A 22,322-nucleotide genomic window follows, 5' to 3' on the forward strand; every position below is an offset into this window, starting at 1 on the left:
CTAGGTAGCGCATATAAATCCTAATGTTGTACACTAATGTGTATTTCGTCGCCTGGTAGTACTTTTGAAGAAGATATTGGCTGATAGAAACGCAATTCTATGCACTCGATTGAATTGTCAAACTACATTTCTCTTCCAAATATAACACTTCCGTGATGATTATAGAACGTAGTAACCTGCAGCCTGAAGAAATCGAATACTATTGTTGGTCAACATAAAGAAATCCTGCATTTTGATCGACTCCTCAAAAAAAACGTCCCTGAACTGCCATTTTCCCTCTACTTTGTTTGCAATATCTTGATGTTGTACTCTAATGTGTATTTCGTCGCCTGGTGCTAGTTTTGAAGAAGAATATTGGTGATAGAAATGCAATTTTATGTACCCGATTGAATTGCCAATCTGACATTTCTCTTCCAAATATAACACTTCCATGGTGATGATAAAACGTAGTAACCTGCAGCTTCAATAAATCGAATACTATTGTTAGTCAACAAAAAGAAATCCTGCATTTTGATCAGCTCCTCAAAGAAAGCGTCCCAGAACCGCCTTTTTCCCTCTACTACTGCACTCGATTGAATTGCCAAACTGACATTTCTCTTCCAAATATAACACTTCCATGATGATGATAAAACATAGTAACCTGCAGCCTGAAGAAATCGAATACTATTGTTGGTCATCAACAAGAAATCTTGCATTCTGATCGTCTACTCAAAAAAAGCGTCCATGAACCGCCATTTTCTCTCTACATTCATTGTTTACGAGATTTTATATCACGCTAGTGACCAACATTCAGGTTTGTGTGCAATTCATTGCATTCGCCAGTGACCATATTCGTACTTCAATACTAAAATATTTCCGTCTCATTCGAACCAAAATTATTCTTGAGCCAGCAATTGATGGCTTTAATTCGATATTGCGTACATTTTTCATTACAGCAGCGATAATAGAGGAATGCATAAATTAAAACATCCTTCTGTTGAAGTGATTTTGAGGGCATCGCTTTGAGGATAGTACACGCCCTAGTTTGTAATATAATAATAATAATAATAATAATTTATTTATTTTGTTTTGAGGAATTCCTCATACAAATGGAGTTGAGTGACAAAACAGAATACATTTCTTGAAAATAAATACAAAATAAAAAAAAAATATATAAATATATAACTTTATAATATAATAAAATATATTATATGCTCTTTAAAACAAAATAAAATAATAATAGTAATAAATTTATCTTTTTCAAATTTCAATTAAAATAATAAAATTCAATTGACATTCTGCTTATGTAAAAATAAAAAAAAAATAAAAAATAAAAAAAATGATAATACAAAAAATTTTTGGATTAAAAAATTTAGAATTTAATAGATAGGCCTGACATTACAAAAAAATAAACATTATCCATTTTGTCCGCATTATCAATAAACAGTAAATTAGAAACATTTTCATCCAAACTTACATTACTATCTGTTAAGTCATAAATTGTATGCATTAGGAATTAATTATGCATTGAATTATGTATTTTGAATTGTGTATATATTTTGATTTGTATATTTTGTTACATAATAAAGTGATGGTCGACACATCGACACCAGCGCTACCAACAGGACGGTAGTGGCTGAAGCACAGTGTGTCATGGTTTATTGCAGAGTAAAGAACTAATTTCATTTTTTTCTAGTGAACCAGTGATTTATTCATACATATTTTGGTCATCCAAACCGGATCATTATCAGATTTATTGCATTGGGTGAGTCATTCACATTTCAATCCTTCTTTTCATAATTTCATAATTGTTTTCCATATCATTTTCAATAACCTGTATCATTTTTCCTTCATTTATCAAGTTAATCGAGGCGAGAATATTCATAATATTAAACTCATTTAATTATGGATGATATTAAGATATTAATTAGGCAAAGAGGTACCGTCAAAGGTAAAGTTACAAGACTTTTGTCTTTTATCAACGAGTTTGACGCAGATGATGTGGGGCAACTAGAAGCCAGACAATCTGCTATGCCAGATATTTTAAATCAATTTGAAGAAATTCAGTTCAAAATAGAGAATATTATCAGTGATGAGGAGGTTGCGGAACATGAGAAGTACAGAGTAGATTTTGAAAAACAATATTATGATACTTTATCCAAATTTAAAAACAAAATTAGTATGTTACAAGTTGCAAATAGTGAGAAAAATAAACAAATTTATCATAAATTAGCACTTGCAAAACTTCCGAAGATTAATCTTCCCATATTCAATGGAAGCTATGAAAATTGGCAACCATTTTTTGATTCATTTAAGACCTTAGTTCATAATCTAGAAGACATTGCAGAGGTCACTAAATTCCATTATTTAAGAGGATCATTAACAGGTGAGGCGGCAGATTTAATTGAATCTCTTACTGTCACAAATGATAATTATGAAGTAGCTTGGGAGCTATTGCAAGAAAGATATAACAATAAACGCATTATTGTTCAGTCACACATATCCGCCATATTTAATATTCCAAAATTAGAATATTCAAATTCAGGTGCCATTAGAAACCTTCAAAATAGCATCAAAAAGCAATTAAGATCCTTAAAAAATCTTAATCAACCCACAGATAAATGGGATAGTCTATTAATACATATCGTCAGCAGTAAATTAGATAAAATAACTTTAAAACAATGGGAAAATTCTTTAAAAGGCACAGAGGTTCCGACATTCAAAGAAATGTTTACGTTTTTAAATAATACATGTAATTCTCTGGAAAGTTACGAGGCTAAAAGTAAATCAAGCTCATTGCATATAAATTCAGAAAAATCCCGTAATAATAAACCAAAGGTTAAGGAACAAAATTGTTTTATAAGCCAAAATAACAAAGACTGTAAAGTTTGTCCTCTATGTACTAAAACACAATATTTTTAATTGTGATGCATTTTTAAAACAAACGTCGTTGGAGCGTAATGAAACTATTCAAAAATTAAAATTATGTTTCAATTGTTTATCTAAAGGGCATACAGTGAAAGATTGTAAAGGCGGCCATTGCAAAATATGCCAGGGTAAACACAACACATTACTTCATAAGAAATCAACAAATGCTAGTATTGGAGGGATTACCAATAAGCCCGACTTAACCGCGCCGACAAAGGAAGTTTCTTCTATTAATACTTCTTTATATAGCTTTTCTAATAATATTCCTAGAATTCTTTTATCAACAGCTATTATCCATATTAATGATAAATTTGGTAATGTGTTCAATTGTCGAGCCATTTTGGACAGCGGTTCCCAGTTAAGTTTTATAACAAAAAACTTGTGTAATAAATTGAAATTAGTAAAACATAAAACTTGCATCTCAATTAAAGGGCTTAACGGAAATAATTCGCATACAGCGTATTATATAAACACGAACATATATTCCGCAAAATCTAAATTTTCCACAACATTGAATTTACACGTATTACCTAACATTACTAATTTTATTCCAACACAAAATATAGATATTAAACAGTCTAGCATTCCGTATCACATACAAGATGATTTGGCAGATCCTACATTTTCTGAAAGCGCTAACGTAGACATATTGCTGGGAGCGGAAATATTCTTTCAATTATTGAAACCAGAGCAAATCGTTTGCAAGGATACTTCTTACTCATTAATATTTCAAAACACTGTTTTGGGTTGGATTGCTTCTGGAACAGTTGCTTCAAGGAGTTCCGCACCTGTTAATAGTTTCTTTACTACTGTTTCAAATTCAATGGAAATAGATACAAACGAATTCAAAGTTCATAAATTAACACCAGAAGAAAAATTGTGCAATAGTTTATACGAACAAACTTTTGAAAGAGGTAGTGATGGTAGATTCATAGTAGAATTACCATTCAAAAAGGATCCTGAATGTTTAAGTGACAACTTAAATAATGCAGTTAAAAGATTTCACAATTTAGAGCAAAGGTTCCACTCTCAACCTCAAATACATAAACAATATGTCGACTTCATGAGGGAATATGAGCAATTAGAGCACATGGAAGAAATCAAACCTAACGAATCTGTTAATAACTGCAAATATTATGTGCCTCATCATCCTGTTTTTAAGGAAAGTACAACTACACACATAAGAGTTGTGTTTGATGCCACTACTAGCCCTCCTGATGGTATTTCATTGAATTCCATTCTTTTAAAGGGGCCAGTCATTCAAAGTGATCTGTTCTCAATTATGCTAAGATTCAGGATGCACAAATATGTCTTGACGGCTGATATAGCCAAAATGTATCGTCAAATTTTAATTAAAAGACATCATGTTGAGTTTCAAAGAATTGTATGGAGAGAATCGCCTAATCAAGAGCTCAAACATTATCGTTTATTGACCTTAACTTATGGCACTACACCAGCCAGTTTCGTTGCCACGAGATGTCTGGTACAATTAGCAGAAGAAAATAAAGCTGAATTTCCTACAGCATCAATGGTGATTGAAAGAGATTTTTACATGGATGATTTGATGACAGGTGCAGATGATTTCGAATCTTTAAAAAATATACAATTGCAAGTAACTAGTATTCTTAGTTCTGGTTGCTTTACCTTAAGGAAGTGGTGCTCGAATTCAAAGGATATCTTAAAGAAAATTTCATCCAAAGTAGAAGATCCTTATCACATTGTAGATATTGGAGCAAATGAGAGCATCAAAACTTTGGGATTAGCATGGAAACCCTTTTCAGACACTTTTGAATATAAAATACAACCTTTTCAACACTCCTTTGTAATTTCAAGACGAACCATATTATCAGAGTTGTTCAAGATATTCGATCCATTAGGCTTTTTAACACCTGTTGTCATAAAAGGAAAAATATTTATTCAGCAGCTATGGATGAATAATTTAAAATGGGACGATCAGCTTCCGTATCAATTAGTAGTCAAATGGTGTAAGTTTTTTAATCAGCTCAGTGCAATTGAAGAATTTCAAATTCCACGTCGTGCAAAATATTCTGATAAAATGGAATTACACGGATTTTGCGATGCAAGTGAAAATGCTTATGCGGCAAGTGTTTATTTGCGTTCATTTGCAGAGACAAGTATTACTGTTCATCTGTTATGTGCCAAGGCCAGAGTCGCTCCATTAAAGAAAAGAACTTTGCCTGAACTAGAACTAAATGGTGCTCAACTGTTAACACGGCTAATGTTGAAGGTCGCAAACGCACTTAATGTCAACTGCAGAGAATGTAGATTTTGGACTGATTCATCCATAGTCTTAGCTTGGTTAAAAGGAAATCCATATCAGTGGAAAACATATGTAAGCAACAGGGTAGCATTCATTCAAGAAAATACCTTAATTTGGAATTGGAAACATGTGCGAAGCGAAGACAATCCTAGAGATGTTGCTTCTAGAGGAGTAGATGTTAGACACTTTATGAACCTTTCTATGTGGTTTAATGGGCCCTATTGGTTAGCATTAAATGAAAAAGATTGGCCACCAAGTAAAATCAATGAGAATATAGAGGAAATTCCAGAAGCAAAACCAATTAAATATTCGTTGATGAACGCTTGCAGTGAGAAGCAAACCTTTGAACTACTTTCTCGTTATTCTTCATGGGTTAAATTAGTCAGAATCGTAGCTTATATTTTGAGGTTCATAAATTCTCTTCAAGTGGAAAAGGAAAATCGAAGTTGCGATTTTTTAACTACAAGTGAATATAACAATGCAAAATTTAAAATATATCAATTAATACAAGCAGAAGTGTTTTACATTGAAATCAAGACATTAGAAAAGGGAAATCAATTAAATAAAAAAAGTAAAATTCATAATTTAAATCCCTTTCTGGATAAAAACGGTATCTTAAGAGTAGGAGGGCGTTTAAGAAATGCATCACTCCCTGCAGATCAAGTTAATGCTATTATACTTCCATACGCATATCATGTTACAAAATTAATATTTAGATATTTTCATATTATTTATTTACATGCAGGACCTCAAAGTTTATTAACAGCCATTAGACAAATGTATTGGCCAATTAAAGGCAAAATAATGGCAAAACAAATCTGTATAGAAGGTGTCATCTGTTTTAAGGCTGAACCGAAAAATAAACCGGTTATCATGGGTCATTTACCTAAAGATAGAGTTAGCGTATCCAGACCATTCTCAATTACCGGACTAGATTTTGCTGGACCTATTATCAAATCAGGTGTTCGAAAATCCACTAAAACAACTAAGGCTTATATTTGTGTTTTCGTATGTTTTGCGACTCGTGCGATACATTTAGAGGTCGTTAGTGATCTCACAACGAATGCTTTCCTTGCTGCCTTAAGGAGATTTATGTCTAGGAGAGGCGTATGTACTAGAATATATTCGGACAATGCCACCAACTTCGTGGGTGCTGCTAAAGAACTAAACAAGTTATTTAAAAATAAAGAAATAAATCAATCAGTTCCTGAATTATTGGCTTCAGAAGGTATAGAATGGAAATTTATACCCGCCCGTTCGCCACATTTTGGAGGAATTTGGGAAGCAGGAGTTAAAAGTGTTAAGTATCATCTTAAAAGAGTTATAGGCAATTCAATATTAAATTTCGAAGAGTTAAACACAGTATTAACTCAAATAGAAGCTATTTTAAATTCTCGCCCATTAACTTATCTTTCTTCCTGTCCTGAAGACCTTTCCCCACTAACCCCTTCACACTTCCTAGTTGGTGACTCGCTTGCAATGCCGTCAGAAACGGATCACACAAGTACACCAGTCAACAGGCTCAAACGTTGGCAAATGGTTCAATCTGTCGTCCAGCATTTCTGGAGAAGATGGAAAACGGAATTTCTAATGCAGCTGCAGCAAAGATACAAATGGAAAGACCGACACAAGAACGTGCAAGTAGGAGACGTTGTTCTCTTAGACAATCCTGCTTTACAACCACAACAATGGATTTTAGCAAGAGTAGTTCAGATACACACTGGCTCGGATGGCGTCGTATGTGTAGCTACAGTTAAGACAAGCTCCAGTAAACAGTTTACAAGGACTGTGAATAAACTGTACCCGCTTCCACTTCCTGATCAAGAAGAGGAATGATGTCATTGAATGAAGAGCAATGAAAATTTGAAAATTGTTAGTTTTTTGTTTGTTTTTTTTTTTTTTTGAAAGACTTTCGCCTTTCAAGGGGGGTGGATGTTAAGTCATAAATTGTATGCATCAGGCTCTATTGAATTATGTATTTTGAATTGTGTATATATTTTGATTTGTATATTTTGTTACATAATAAAGTGATGGTCGACACATCGACACCAGCGCTACCAACAGGACGGTAGTGGCTGAAGCACAGTGTGCCATGGTTTATTGCAGAATAAAGAACTAATTTCATTTTTTTCTAGTGAACCAGTGATTTATTCATACACTATCTATGTATCTAGTGAGGAATCTATTTCTAATAATGGCGAGTGGGGCACAAGAGAGCAAGAAATGACGAATATCATCCGGCGAGCGTTCGTCACAAAGGTTGCAACGTTGTTCGCCATCAAATATATAGAGCTTTCCTTTACAGAGCAGTCTGCAGAAATTAAATTTGGCGACTCTTATCTGGCTAATTACTTTTTGTTTTGAAATATTAGTTCTAAATTTTAGATAAGGCTCTCCAAATCCTAAATTGCTTATTTTTCTGTAGGATGGACTGAAATTTGAATTCATAACAGAATTTATATCTATGGATACCTAGTGGTTTCTAATTTTTTCAACTATGTTTGAAATTTCGCGATGGACTAAATTAGGGTCTGAAATATTAAGAACATAGTTAGCACCAATTGTAAATAGTTTATTTTTTAATTGCGAAAACCAGTTGAATCTTATGTCATTGTTGCAGAGATTATCCAAGTACTTTAACTTTTCCAAACATATTCTAGGGAGTCGCTCATTACTCATATTTAAAATCTTCGCCCACCAGCTAATCATTCTTTTAAGAACCTCCACCTCGACATGAAAACATCCTGTTTCCAGGCGCACAATATAGTTAGGAGTATGAAGAGGCCAATTGAAAATTGATTTAAAATATTGCAACGGAACGGATTCTATTTTATCGTTATATAAAGGAGCCCATATCTCTGAAGAATATAACAAGACTGAACTGGCCATCGCTCTGTAAAGCTCACATTTAGTCTCCCAAGCGTCAGATTTAGAGGATACAAGAATTTCTTTAACTTTAAACGAGGCTAGTTTTGCTTTCCTTACAAATTCCTCAGCGGCCAAGGAGAATACACCTGAAGATGAGAACCTGACGCCTAAGTAATTCACGCTTTTTGCAATACTGATTTTAGAATTATTAAAATAGAATGCTCTATTGGTCCTCAGTCTACCGCCTCTCCTGAACGGGACGATATTAGTTTTGGCAATATTAACAACTAAAGAATTAGAATTGCAGTAATCAGATAATAATTGTAATTTATTATTCATGCCCGTCCAACTGTCATCTACAAGAACTAAATCGTCCGCATAGAGGAGAGCCACCAGATCAAGATCTCCACTCAGACCGATACCCAAACTGCCATGCTCTTTAAAAAAAGAAACCAGATCACTTACAAATAGTGAGAATAAAAGCGGGCTCAATGAATCACCCTGCAGCACCCCTTGAGTGACGTTAATAGTGAAATTGGTTGTTTCATCTTTCAATAAAATATGGGCTTTATCATAAACATTCATTAAAATTTTTATTATTTTTGAGCTCAACCCCAAATTATTTAATTTTGGCCAAAGTTTCACGTAATCTAGAGAGTCAAATGCCTTTTGAAAATCTATAAAGGCTGCGTATACTATGCGTCTCTTGAGCCTCAAGCCTATACCGATAGCAGAAGTGAGAATAAACAGATTATCCACACACCCTCTACCAGGCCTGAATCCATTTTGCTCTTCTGGTATGATACAATTTTGATTTGCCCAATTCATTATACGTGTGGCCAAAATAGAAGTGAATAACTTCATGATGGTATTTATTAAGGCTATACCCCTGTAAAAGCTCGGATCTTTTTTATCTCCTTTTTTGAATAAATGAAACATCAAAATTTCTGTCCATTTTTCAGGAATTATTTCTGAATGAAGAATACAGTTGAAGAGGTTTAAAAGATAATGTTCCCACTCCGATGGCATTAACTTATAAAACTCATACGATAAACCATCTGACCCAGGAGCTTTTCCTAGCTTGCAGTTTCCGATAACAGTTTGCAGCTCCTCCAGTGATATATCACTATCTAGATATGAATTAATAATATTAAAGCTAAATTCACAGATCAAAACTTTTGGGGTATAAAAATTATTATAATAATAATAATAGCCTTTATTACCAATTCAAATTACACACAAGCATATAATTCAACATTTTAAATTAATTTATATATATATATACAAACAGTAAATTAAATTCAAAAAGAAATGTTATATAAAACGAAAAAATTTTGCCTGAAATAAACTTAAAATAAAAATAACTAAAATAACTTTTGAACTGAAATTTTACACTGAATATATGATTGAAATTAAAAATAATTGAAAAGAATAAGCACAAAATAATATTGGTAACTAGGCCCATCTTAGGGCAAAGGCCTCTCCTTGTTTCTTCCATCCAGATTTGTTTTGAGCCGCTCTGCTCCACAGTACCCCACAAAATTTCTCCAGATCATCCTTCCATCTCAAGAACTGCCTCCCTCTTTTCCTTGGTCTGTCTAACGGTATCCATTCAGTGACTCTCATTGCCCAGTTCATCTCGCTCATCCTGGCCACGTGTCCAGCCCAATTCCATTTCAGCAATAAAGCTGCTTTTACTACATCCGTCATCCCAGTTTGCCTTCTAATTTCGGAGTTCCTAATTTTCTGAGCTCTTTGAATACCCAACATGCTTCTTTCCATCGCACTCTGGGTAGCTCTAAGACGACTCTTAGCTCTCCTGGTCAACGTCCAAACTTGCGCTCCATAAAGAAGGGAGGGGAGGATGCACGCCTCAAATACACGGCTTTTTAACTGGTTGCTCATCTTACTTTTAAACACAAACTTGAGGCTCCAGAATCTTTTCCAGGCTATAGCGATGCGTCTGTTTATTTCTTTCAGGGTGCTATCACTGAATGATATGAGCTGACCCAGGTAGATAGTGCTCTCAACCCATTTCAATTTTAAACCTTCAAGAAATACGTCCCCAGCACCATCATCGTTAGTCATTAAATAAGTCTTCTCCTCACTTATTTGGAGTCCAGCTTCTTTTCCTCTTTCACTTAGCTCCAAGATCATGCCTGAAAGCTCTTGCAGTGATTCCGAAAAAAGCACCACATCATCTGCAAATCGAAGGTTTGAAAGAAAGGTACCGTTAATCTTTATTCCTTTTCCATCCCATTCCAAGCCTTTGAAAACCTCTTGAAGAACACAATTAAAGAGGATGGGTGATAAAGGATCTCCTTGTTTAACTCCTCTCTTAACAGGAAAATCCGGTCCAGTTGTCCAAAACTATCCTTGCTACACTACTCTTATACCAACTCTTGATCACCTGAACAATATTCCCATCAACCCCCTGTCTTATCAGGCTTTTAATTAAAAACGAGTGATTGACCATATCAAAAGCTTTTTTATAGTCAATGAAGGCCATATAAATTTTCATCTGGTACTCTCTGGTTTTACCTATAATCATATTTAATGCATGAAGGTGGTCAATAGTGGAGAATCCACTTCTGAACCCTGCTTGCTCAGGTGGTTGTTGGTCATCTAGGCTTCTTTTTATCCTAATTTCAATAGCCTTCGCAAACACTTTTCCTATGCCAGCAGTTAAACTAATAGGTCTAAAGTTATTGATATCAGAGTAGCTTCCTTTCTTATGGATTAGAATTATATCTGACGCCTTCCATTGCCTTGGTATTTCTTTCGTTAGTATTATCTTATTGAACAGTTCTGTTAAGGATGAAATTAATGATTCTGAGGAGAATTTTATTAGTTCGTTTGAGATTTTATCTCGATTAGTGGCTTTTCCCATTTTTAATTCTTTTATTATAGAACTAATTTCAATTCTCAAAAAATCAGGAAAGTTAGATGTGGCATGCTCAATATCTGTATCCAGACTGTTACAACGGGTTGTACCTTTTAAATAAAACACTTTTATAACTAAACACGTGTATTCTAATAAAACACATTCAAGTTGCACGCTTCTCATCAACTCCATATATCCAATAACCTCTATCACTGTTACCATCGATACTACATCTCTTTCTTTCTAACAAGAATAAAACAAGTACAATAAACAAATAAAACCAAATACAATACAAATAAACAAATAAAACAAAATACTTTATGTCAATTGATAATCTTTAAACTTGTTAGGCATTGTGATATTTCTCTTCGGTCTCCTTGCTACATCCTCTGTAATTTTTGGTATCTCCTGCTCTTCGCTTTCTCTTTCTATTTCTCCTTCTTGCTGGTTATTCTGTATCACGTCTTGTGAGCTAATCTCATCATGCATCGCCTCATCCTGATCTTCCATCTTCTCTTTTTTGAACTGTTTAAAAAATGCTTTATTCCTCGTAAGACATGAACCGTCGGGAGATTCTACTGTTAGTAAAGGTCCCTTTTGTTCTATTACCTTGCATGGTCCCTTGTGATAGGTTGCCTGCGATTTATGAGTTTTGAAATCCCTCTTCCTTAGAACCAAATCCCCTTCTTTGAAACTGGATGGCAATGCACCTCTTCTTTCATCGGCATATTGTTTACCTTTCCATTTTTCCCATTTGTCCTTGTCTCTTACTTCTTCGTCTATTCTTATTTCCTTACTAATACTAGGAATTTTTTCTTTTAGATGTCGCTTGAAAAATAGTTCTGCTGGAGAAGCTCCCGTTGAAGAGTGAGGAGTAACTCTATACTGAAATAAATATTCTTGTATTAATCTTTCATAACTTGAATTATTAATTTCTGCAATTGAAATAATTTTGCCTATACATCTATTGCATCTTTCAGTTTGGCCATTAGCCTGTGGCCAATAGGGTGGCGTATAAAAAAGTTTTATATCATTTTTCTCACAAAATTCTTTGAAAACAACGCTGGTCAATTGCGTTCCATTATCCAGAGTAATGGAATCTGGAAATCCATACCTATGAAACATATAATCTTTCTAATTTTTCGATAACTCTATCTGTTTTAATGTTGGCCATGATTTCTACTTCTAGAAATCTACTATAATAATCTGTCACCACCAGCAAATATTTTACGTTTATTAAAGGTCCTTTGAAATCTAAAGCAATTTGTTGCCAAGGCCCCTCTGGTAGTTCCCGTCTCTTCATTGGTTCTGGTTTCGGTTTGAGGCTGACTAACTGGCATTCATAGCATTCTGAAACTTTTCTTTCTACTTCGTTATCTATCTTTGGCCACCAAACCTTTACCCGTAATCTTTTTTTCATGGCTGACATTCCTGGATGCCCTTCATGTGCCAAATCTAAAATTTTTTTTCTCAACAACTTGGGAACTATAATTCGCGAACCACTTAATAATAATCCACCATATTCACTTAGCTCATTTTTAATACATTCATACATTCTCAAGTCTTGACACCATTTACCTTCACAAAGTCATTCTTTTATTCTTGCTATTTCTTCATCCTTTCCTGATTTTTCCACCATTTCTTGCATTGATATAGCTTTGGGCATTGCAGCTGTAACTATTCCATATAGACAAGAACAGGTTCTCTTCTTAAAAGTCTCTTCCTCTTTGATTGGACCAAGTCTTGATAAAGGGTCTGCTAAATTATTTTTTCCTCTAATATATTTTACTTTGTAATTATAAGATTGTAATCTGAGCATCCACCTCTGTATTCGCGCACATGGTTTTGAAGTAGGCCCAAAAATTACCTGCAGCGGCTTATGATCTGTTAATAAATCAAATGTCCTTCCATATAAAAATCTCTTTAACAAAAACTTACAGTTTAAAATGTTAAGTATAAGGGTTGATTAAACGCCAAAAGGTACACAAATCAGCAAGTACCCATCATTTCATTAATACTTCATTGATATTATTTTAAGTAATTTTACTACATTAATTTTCATTAATATTTTTTTGAATTTATTAGATGTCACAGACCCTTATGCTGGCCATTTTAATCTACAAAATCTTTGTTCAAGTACACCAACATTCATCAAGAACACCATTTAACTTAGATTGACTGTAATATCTAATCAACAAACTATTAATCACAGGTTAAAATAAAAACTTTATTTAAAAAATCAAAAATAATTATGAGGCTAAAAAATTCAAAAACTTTTTAAAAAAAATGCTTACACCAACATTCATCAATGATTTAATTTATTTATTTTTATTTTTAAATAAAAATCGTCGGTTTAAGTTCATTCTTCGATTAAAGTAATTGTTATTTTATGTAGTAGTCAAACGTTTATAATAATAGGTAATAATTATCTGGCTTTATCGCAAATAATATAGTTTTCTTCAATTACATTCTCAATCTAGGTATTCTTCCCACAGTGTTATATATTTGGAATATAAGATAAATAAGATATGCATATTTTTAGGACAGCTAACATAATTATTCCAGTATTTTACCTACTATAAGTAAAATTAGAGGGACTACATTAAATTACAATTGAGAAATGAATAATTATTGTTGAATAATTTACTTGATATTACCTACGCGTTATTTGTGCTCACAAATACTTCGGAAAGACGAATTCTAGACTGAAATATTATTTTAAATCCGTGATTCAAATTTAAATAGTAGCCGACTCTGCCTTTGCCTTTTTCTACTTTAACGTGCTTGTACATACATACGATATATGTGACTTCTCAGAATAAAGAGCATAATAAAGATAAATCAGAAGAATAATTTGGAATAAAACTAAAATAAAGTACCTATTTAATTACAAAGATATAATATACATTTTATCATAATTATAACAAAAAAATAAAATATTATGAATAAACAAAGGGAAGGGATTAGCTATGCGGTTAGCGTATTGGATTCCCACGTGGAGGTTCCGGGTTTGAATCCAGCTGCAAACCCTTAGATTTTCTCTTTCTAAGAGCTTCTTACAGCTCACTGTCCGGGTGATGGACAGTGTTGTCTGTAACGAGAGAACACTGTCCGGAGGCCGGCAGTGCACTGAAAAAAGCTCCGGGCGCCAATAACCTTAGATGTTGACGCGACTTAAATCATAAAAAAAAAAAAAAAGAAAATGAATGAACTGGCCAGCATAAGGGTCTGTGACATCTAATAAATTCAAAAAAATATTAATGAAAATTAATGTAGTAAAATTACTTAAAATAATATCAATGAAGTATTAATGAAATGATGGGTACTTGCTGATTTGTGTACCTTTTGGCGTTTAATCAACCCTTATACTTAACATTTTAAACTGTAAGTTTTTGTTAAAGAGATTTTTGTACCTTTTGGATAGATTTTCCTTTTTGTATGTTTTGCAAAGTTACATATTTGCTTTACAGATTTTATTAAAATTGGGAATAGAAAATTTTAATTTTATCATTATAACCTGAAAAGGTGTTAAGTTGGAGTTACTACCACTGGAGAGATCTTTTTAAAGAATGATTATAGTTGCGGTCCCCAAACCATCCTCAATAATTTTTTTGAGAAAGCGATTTGAATAAAATAGGAAGGCAATTTGTATGTAAATAGCAAAATTAAACTGCGATTTCAGTCCTTCCCTTTAAGAGGAGTAAGAAAAATAAACTGCGATTACAGTACTTCTCCCTAAAAGGCAAAGATTTTGAATCGAACGACAATTCATTGATGAAAATCGGTTCACTCATTGAAAATTTTAACGATTGCAGTACTTCCTCTTAGTAGGTGTAAGAGCATGATGACACTTCACAGCCACGTAGAGGAGCTTTAACCGCTTCTTCTTGCTAAATTTTATCAAAATCGGACTAAGCGTTATAGAAATATTGGTAATAATAGTTTTAGAAAGGGCCTTATTTGGGTGGGGAAAACTCCCCTCCTTATGAGGCACGGCGTCGAGACTTTTAAAGTGCAAATCTGTACAAAATTTCGATTCGAATGACACTTCATTCATGAAAATCGGTTCACGTGTCGATAATTTGCAACGATTGCTATACTTCCCCTTAAAAAGTGTAAGAGCTGATCGTCGCTTTAATGTTACGTAGGGGAGCCCTAACCCTATCACCCTACCAAATTTTATCAAAATCGGGCCAAGATTTACAGAGTAATTAGCAATAATAATTTTGGAGGGGGCCTTACATAAAGGGGGCTAACTCCTCTCCCATTTCGACCCCCAAAAGGCACATCTACATAAAATTCCGAATCGAATGACACCTCATTCATGAAAATCGGTTCGCGCGTTTAGGCGCTACGTTGTTTACAAAAAAGGTAACAACAACAACAAGAAGAAGAAGAAGAAGAAGAAGAAGAAGAACAAGAACAAGAACAATTTTTGAAAATGCCGTTTTTGCTCATTTTCAGCATCTTTTTTCTCAAAATCTATCAAATCTAGGTTGTTGCAAAAAAAATTACAGCTATAAAGGAGGATTTGCCCTTTATTTTAAAGAAAATTTGGGAATTTTATCTTTTATAGAAAAAGAGAAAAAAATTATCAAAGTTGGGTGTTTTTCAACGTTACGCTTTTTCGTGCAGTTTTTGATGATCAACCCTTATACAACTGTCCTACCGGACAGTTTTAATGTATGGAATTTCTCCACTGCCCATACTAACCCTAAGGCCTCTTTCTCAGTTTGAGAGTATCTCTTCTCTTGATCACTCAAACTTTTACTTGCATAGCTTATTATTTGCTTTCCCTTGGAGCCCTCTTGCATGAGAACTGCTCCTAGACCTACGGGACTGGCGTCAGCCATCACTTCCGTGTAAGCGTTTGGATTGTAATAACCCAAGACTGTAGCATCCGCTAATCGTTTCTTCAATTCTTCAAAAGCTCTTTTTTGTTCAGGTCCAAATTTAAATACTACATTTTGCTTTAGTAATCTTCTCAACGGTTCCGTTAGCGTACCTAAATGAGGAATAAATCTTCCCACAAATTGTACCAACCCTAGGAAACTTTTAACTTCACTTGCTGTTCTTGGTTCTCTAAAATTTTGCACCGCTTCTACTTTATTTTCCGCTGCTCTTTTACCTTCTTCTGTTAGTTTGTGCCCTAAAAATACTACTTCCTTTTGAGAAAATTTGCATTTACTTTTATTTAACTCTAATCCATTTTCTTCTAATATTCTTAATACCTCTTTCACTCTATGTTCCAACTGCTTTTTATCTATGCCATAAATTAATATATCATCGATGCATACACCTACACCATCACAATTCCTGAGGATTTGTTCCATAATCTTCTGAAATTTCTCTGCAGCACAACTTAAACCCATTGGTAATCTTTTAAAACGATACATTCCTTTTGACGTTTGAAAAGTAGTGAGAGGTCTACTTTCCGGAGCTAATTCTACTTGATGATACGCATTTTTTAGCTCCAACAGAGTATTAATCTTACTTCCAGTGAGCTGAGGTAGAAAATCATCAATAGTGGGAATAGGGTGTTTCTCAACCAATATAGCCTCATTGACTCTTCTGAAATCAACACACAAACGTATCTCCCCGTTTGGCTTAACTACTGGTACCAATGGTGAACTCCACGGTGAATATTCTTGTACTGGCTCAATTATGCCCATTTCTAATAACTCTTTTACTTTCTTCTCCACTTGCTTTCTGATGGACGCTGGCACTCTTCTATATGGTTGTTGTACTGGCTGCACATCCGGTTTCAACGGAATTGCCACCTAAACCCCTTTAATTTTTTTCTATTTCTCTTTTTTTTACACTTTTTATCTGAATAGCTTCAAGCCCTACTCTTAGTACTCCTAATTTCTGAGCTACCCTGCGCCCCAATAAAGGATCTCCCTTCTCCTTTACTATATAAATCCTCTCTTCTTCTCTTCTGTCCCTTATTCTTATTTCTACATCACAATATCCTAAAACAGTTAACGAGTTTCTTTGCCCATAAGGAAAAAGTCCACGCTGCTCTTTATTAACTTTACTAGCGTTGCGAAAGTTAACCCCTGAATGTTTTAAAAATGTCCATGCCTCTTTATCAATGACACTCGTTCCTGCCCCTGAATCAATCAGCATTTGGAGCGGAACGCCTCCTACTGAACATTTTATAAATGGTTCATCATTCCCCTTTGCACTTAATCTAAACACCGACGAACCCGAATCTGATGAGGGTGCTTCTTTTGTTTGTACCTGACTTATATGTGGCTTTCTTTTCTTAAGCTGCGTGTGACACATCCCCGCAAAATGTCCCTTCATTTTACATTTGTTACAAATTTTGTCTCTAGCCGGACAACTGGGATCATTCCGAAAATGCCCTGCTCTTCCACACCTGTAACAAACATTTGTATTAATCTTGGAAGAAGTTTGTTTGTCCCTTCCCTTATAAAATTTCTTCTGCGGCCTTTTCATTATTACTCTACTACATTGAGCTTCTTCCCCATCTAGTGCCTTTGAGTGAATGGCCACAGCTTCGAAAGTTTTTGATAACTTCTCGATCTCTGCCAAAGTGATCTCTGATTTATGTAGAAATTCTCTCCTTAATTCACTTGAGTAACATGCTGATATCACCTGATCTTTAATTTGATCCTCTACCTGCTTTTGAAAATCGCAATTTTGTGCCTGTTTACGCAACCTAGCAATAAAATTATTCATGTTTTCCTCTCTCTCTTGACGCATCCCTCTAAAAACATGACGCTCATATGTAACATTTACTTTCGGCTGAAAATGTTCCTCAAGTGCCTCAATGGCCATTTGATATTCTACTTTTTCCCTTTTTATTAATTCCTGAGCAGAAGCCGTTTCTGGAAGTGGCGGTAATTTTATCTTTTCTTCTGGCAAGCTAAAATATATATCCTGAACCGCCATGCCCGCACAATGAAGTAATAAAGCTTTTTGCCTACCTGGTTCAGTAATTCCTTTGGCATCAATAAATATTTGGAATGCCCTTTTCCATCGCTGCCATTGATTTCCAATATCTGGTTTTTCTAAATCTAAACAGGGTAATCCAGTATGCGAAAGATCCATGTTAACCTAACCCAAAAAAATCACACAAGTTACTTTCTTTTCTTTTTTCTTTTTTTTCAAATTTGATAATAATAATCCTCGTCGCCAATTGTTACAACGGGTTGTACCTTTTAAATAAAACACTTTTATAACTAAACACGTGTATTCTAATAAAACACATTCAAGTTGCACGCTTCTCATCAACTCCATATATCCAATAACCTCTATCACTGTTACCATCGATACTACACAGACTATATTGTGATTTATCTTCATACAGATTTTTATAGAATGCTGTTGCTGTCTGTATTATATCTTTCCTATTAACCCTTATCTTTCCACTTGTATCTTGAAGAGCTGGTATTAAAGTTTTACCTGTGGATAAACAGGATCTGGCTTTTCTAATTGCTACTTCATTCTTTACAAGGCTTTCAACTACTGAATTATCATAAATAGCAATGTCTTTGCGAATATTGTTCTTGACTTGTTTACAGAGCAGATTATATTCTAGTCTTTCCGTTCTTGATTTTTTCTTTTTCCTTTTTAACCTTTCTCTCTGTTTTATTAATATTTTAGTACCTTCACTTATTTTACCATCAGTGTGCACCGCCTCCCTTTTTGATGATCTAATTGCAGCATTCTTTATTGTTCCTTCGATTTTGTCATAGAATTCTTGAACTGTTGTATTTACTAAATCCAAATTCTTTATAGTTGAAATTATTATAGTACTCTACAAATCTTGCAATACTAAGTGAGCTCTCTTGAAAATTAAACTTTTTAATTTTTTTTACCGCAGACCAAAATTGTTTGGAATCCCTCACTTTAGCAAGAACATTTAGTAAACATGAAAAATAAGACTCTTTAACCTTTTCAATAGTTTTTTTATAATGTTTTCTACTTTTAATAAACTCTAAATAATATTCTTCAGAATAATTGTTCAATTTTAATTGTCGATGTGAATTCCTAACGAGCTTTTTTGCAGACTTACACTCCCCATTGTACCACACTTTATCTTTAATGGTTTTTTTACAGGATTTTTTCTGATTTTAATTAAATTTGCTTCCAAAGCGCATGACTTAAAACATTGTAATAGATTCATGTATAAACTATTAGTATCAGATGAGTTAAAATAAATATGGCGACATTGTGAGAGTAGGAATAAGTATTTAGTCACATTTACTTCATTCATATTTAGGTAGATCTCTAAGAGTGGACCAATATTTTCATCACTTGACGCAGACAAGCCAGCAATATTTTTTAAATGCAGTAGTACAGGAAGGTGGGTAGATAATTCTGGCAGGGCAACTATTTCCATATCACCCATAATAATAACCCATAATGTATCAACAATACTAGAGCCACTATAAATATTATCGGTATACTGAGCCGGGCAATCACTCCTAGTTCTACCATTCAAAACAAATAGCCCTTCGTTTTCCATGCATTCTACCAATTTTCTGCCTCTAACATTACACACAGTATCTAATGAATCTCTGTATCCCTTAAGGTTACAACCTTCAAATAGTTCATCAGAATGTTGATTAAGTTGCCCTATTCTAGCATTCCAGTCCCCTCCTAAAATTATAGAATCACTACTTTTAGAACTTCTAATACATGCTATAGCTTCCTCTAAATGTTTTATACAATCGTCGGATTCCAAGTCTGGTTTCCAGTAAATATTGCCTATTGTAATAGAAAATACTTCAGTGCTAACTCTAATAAACAGACCCAAATCATTAGCATATAACATTGTTACCTGTTGAAAGTAATCTTTCTTTATAAAGGTAATCAGGCCACCACTAGCTCTACCCCTTATATTAATTTTAACAGCTTTCCTCATAAAGTATATGTAATTATTAAGCCAATTTGGTACAACTAAACTATCATGACTAATAAAGGTTTCAGAGAAACAAATAATCTCGTTGCGAGTAAGAAAATCTATAGTTTCTGAATCTAAGTCGTACAATTTCTTAAACCCTCCAATATTCCAAAACACACAATTATAATTAATACCTTTACTTTTAGACTTGGTTTGAGCTGAATCAGAGTTTCTACAAAAGAAGTTTTGAGGATGAGCCAGATGTCGCCGAAAGTCTTCTTTTGCCGGAAGTTCCTCTAGTTGCTATTCCGAGACAGCAGGCCTATTGGAAGTTTTTTGTTTCTTCTGAGTCTTCACCGTACCCAACCACTGGTCAAGTTGGGAAAGTATTGGTGTGGAAGGACGGTTGGAATCATCAGTCTGGGATGTTTCCCCTGCTTCTTTATCACTGCTTCTTTTTCTCACCATTTTCCTTCTTCTTGGAGTCTGCTTCTTCTTTGAAGAAGTAGGTGTGCGATTAGAACTTAATATTATCATATTAATGATATTATCATCGTAGTATAATCTTCTCCCATTTAGAACAATATAATTGTAGCCCATTTTGATGTTCTTTCCCTCTTCTCTTCCCTGTTTATAAAACTTATAAAGTACGCTTCTCTCTTCCCTAATTATTTTTGAATAATCTTCAGAAAGAAACAAATGTTCTCCTTTTAAATTCAATCTCTTATAAAAGATTTCATTTCTCTTTTTCTCTGATTCGAACCGAATCAAAAAAGGTGGTTTGTTAGGCTTGTTACCAAGCGTACGTATAAATGTTATATCATTTTCTGAACAAGTAACTTCCAGTTTAGTATTAAATATTTTTAAAATTTCCTGTAAGGCAATATTCTTGTCATCAGTGTCTACATCTAAACCAAAAAGTACTAAATTCTTCCGTCTGACCTCTCTCTCCAGCATTCTTATTTCACCAATCAGCCGTTTATTAGTTTTTCTTAATACAGAATTTTCCTCCTTTAGTGATTTCATTTCACTTTGCATTACCTCAATTTTATTATTTGTATCGGTAACCAAACTTTTTATGTCATCAGATTTCTTTGAATTTTCTTCAATTTTCATCTTTAATGAGTTTAGAGCCTCCATAATTTTGTCCATGACTGATATTATTTCAGAGTAAAACTAATTACTGAATAATAAAACGAGTATATTTAAAAAAAAAAATAATAATAATGTTTCTTTTTTTTTCTTTTTTTTTTTACGACTTTAAATTGTTTTTTAAAACAGAAATAGTTGAATGAGAAAGATCAGTAAGATATTACCTGAGTAAATGATAATATTTTGACTCCTAGTTTGTAATATACAGATAACATGTCTTAAGCGCAACCAGCCTTTTAAGTGTACAAGCTATTCCATGGTTTATTGCTCGATCTATTTGAACTCCACCAGTTCTTAGCTTATTTCATCAAATAGAAATGCAAAAGCATTAATGGTCATTTGGATAATGGTTCCTCTAAAAAAGCGACTCAGAACCGCCATTTTCCCTCTACTGACATATCTCTCCCAAATATAACACTTCCATTATGATTATAGAACGTAGTAACCTGCAGCCTGAAGAAATCGAATACTATTGTTGGCCAACAAAAAGAAATCCTGCATTTTGATCGACTCCTCATAAAAAACGTCCCTGAACCGCCATTTTCCCTCTACTTTGTTTGCAATATCTTAATGTTGTACACTAATGTGTATTTCGTCGCCTGGTACTAGTTTTGAAGAAGAATATGGGTGATAGAAATGCAATTTTATGTACTCGATTGAATTGCCAAACTGACATTTCTCTTCCAAATATAAAACTTCCATGATGATGAAAAAACGTAGTAACCTGCAGATTCAATAAATCGAATATTATTGTTAGTCAACAAAAAGAAATCCTGCATTTTGATCGGCTCCTCAAAAAAAGCGTCCCAGAACCGCCATTTTCCCTCTACTACTGCACTCGATTGAGTTGCCAAACTGACATTTCTCTTCCAAATATAACACTTCCATGATGAGGATAAAACATAGTAACCTGCAGCCTGAAGAAATCGAATACTACTGTTGGTCATCAACAAGAAATCCTGCATTCTGATCGTCTACTCAAAAAAAGCGTCCATGAACTGCCATTTTCTCTCTACATTCATGGTTTTCGAGATTTTATATCACGCTAGTGACCAACGTTCAGGTTTGTGTGCAATTCAATGCATTCGCCAGTGACCACATTCGTACTTCAAAAGAAAAATATTTCCGTCTCTTTCCAAACATACTTACTGTTGAACCAGCAATTGATGGCTATAATTCTATATTGCGTACATTTTTCTTTACAGCAGCGATAATAACGGAATGCATAAATTAAAACATCCTTCTGCTGAAGTGATTTTGAGGGCATCGCTTTGAGGATAGCACACGCCCTAGTTTGTAATACACAGATAGCATGTCTTAAGCGCAAGCAGCCTTTTAAGTGTACAAGCTACTCC

At 34.0% G+C, this 22,322-nt stretch overlaps 2 protein-coding genes across 2 annotated transcripts; one reads left to right on the forward strand and one right to left on the reverse strand.

Moving 5' to 3' along the window:
- Window positions 1-1,884: 1,884 nt before the first annotated feature.
- Window positions 1,885-7,024, forward strand: LOC141451961 (uncharacterized). Its single transcript, XM_074123777.1, has 4 exons — window positions 1,885-2,096; window positions 2,181-2,365; window positions 3,474-5,516; window positions 5,934-7,024. The coding sequence occupies exons 1-4, from the start codon at window positions 1,885-1,887 to the stop codon at window positions 7,022-7,024; spliced, it is 3,531 nt and encodes a 1,176-aa protein (XP_073979878.1).
- Window positions 7,025-16,730: 9,706 nt separating this feature from the next.
- On the reverse strand, window positions 16,731-18,017 carry LOC141451962 (uncharacterized). The gene has a single exon (XM_074123778.1). The coding sequence runs from the start codon at window positions 18,015-18,017 to the stop codon at window positions 16,731-16,733; it is 1,287 nt and encodes a 428-aa protein (XP_073979879.1).
- Window positions 18,018-22,322: the final 4,305 nt, after the last annotated feature.

Source organism: Rhodnius prolixus, unplaced genomic scaffold, assembly GCF_049639745.1.
Source record: "Rhodnius prolixus isolate KJV_2025 unplaced genomic scaffold, Rpr scaffold_20, whole genome shotgun sequence".
NCBI classification, from domain to species: domain Eukaryota; kingdom Metazoa; phylum Arthropoda; class Insecta; order Hemiptera; family Reduviidae; genus Rhodnius; species Rhodnius prolixus.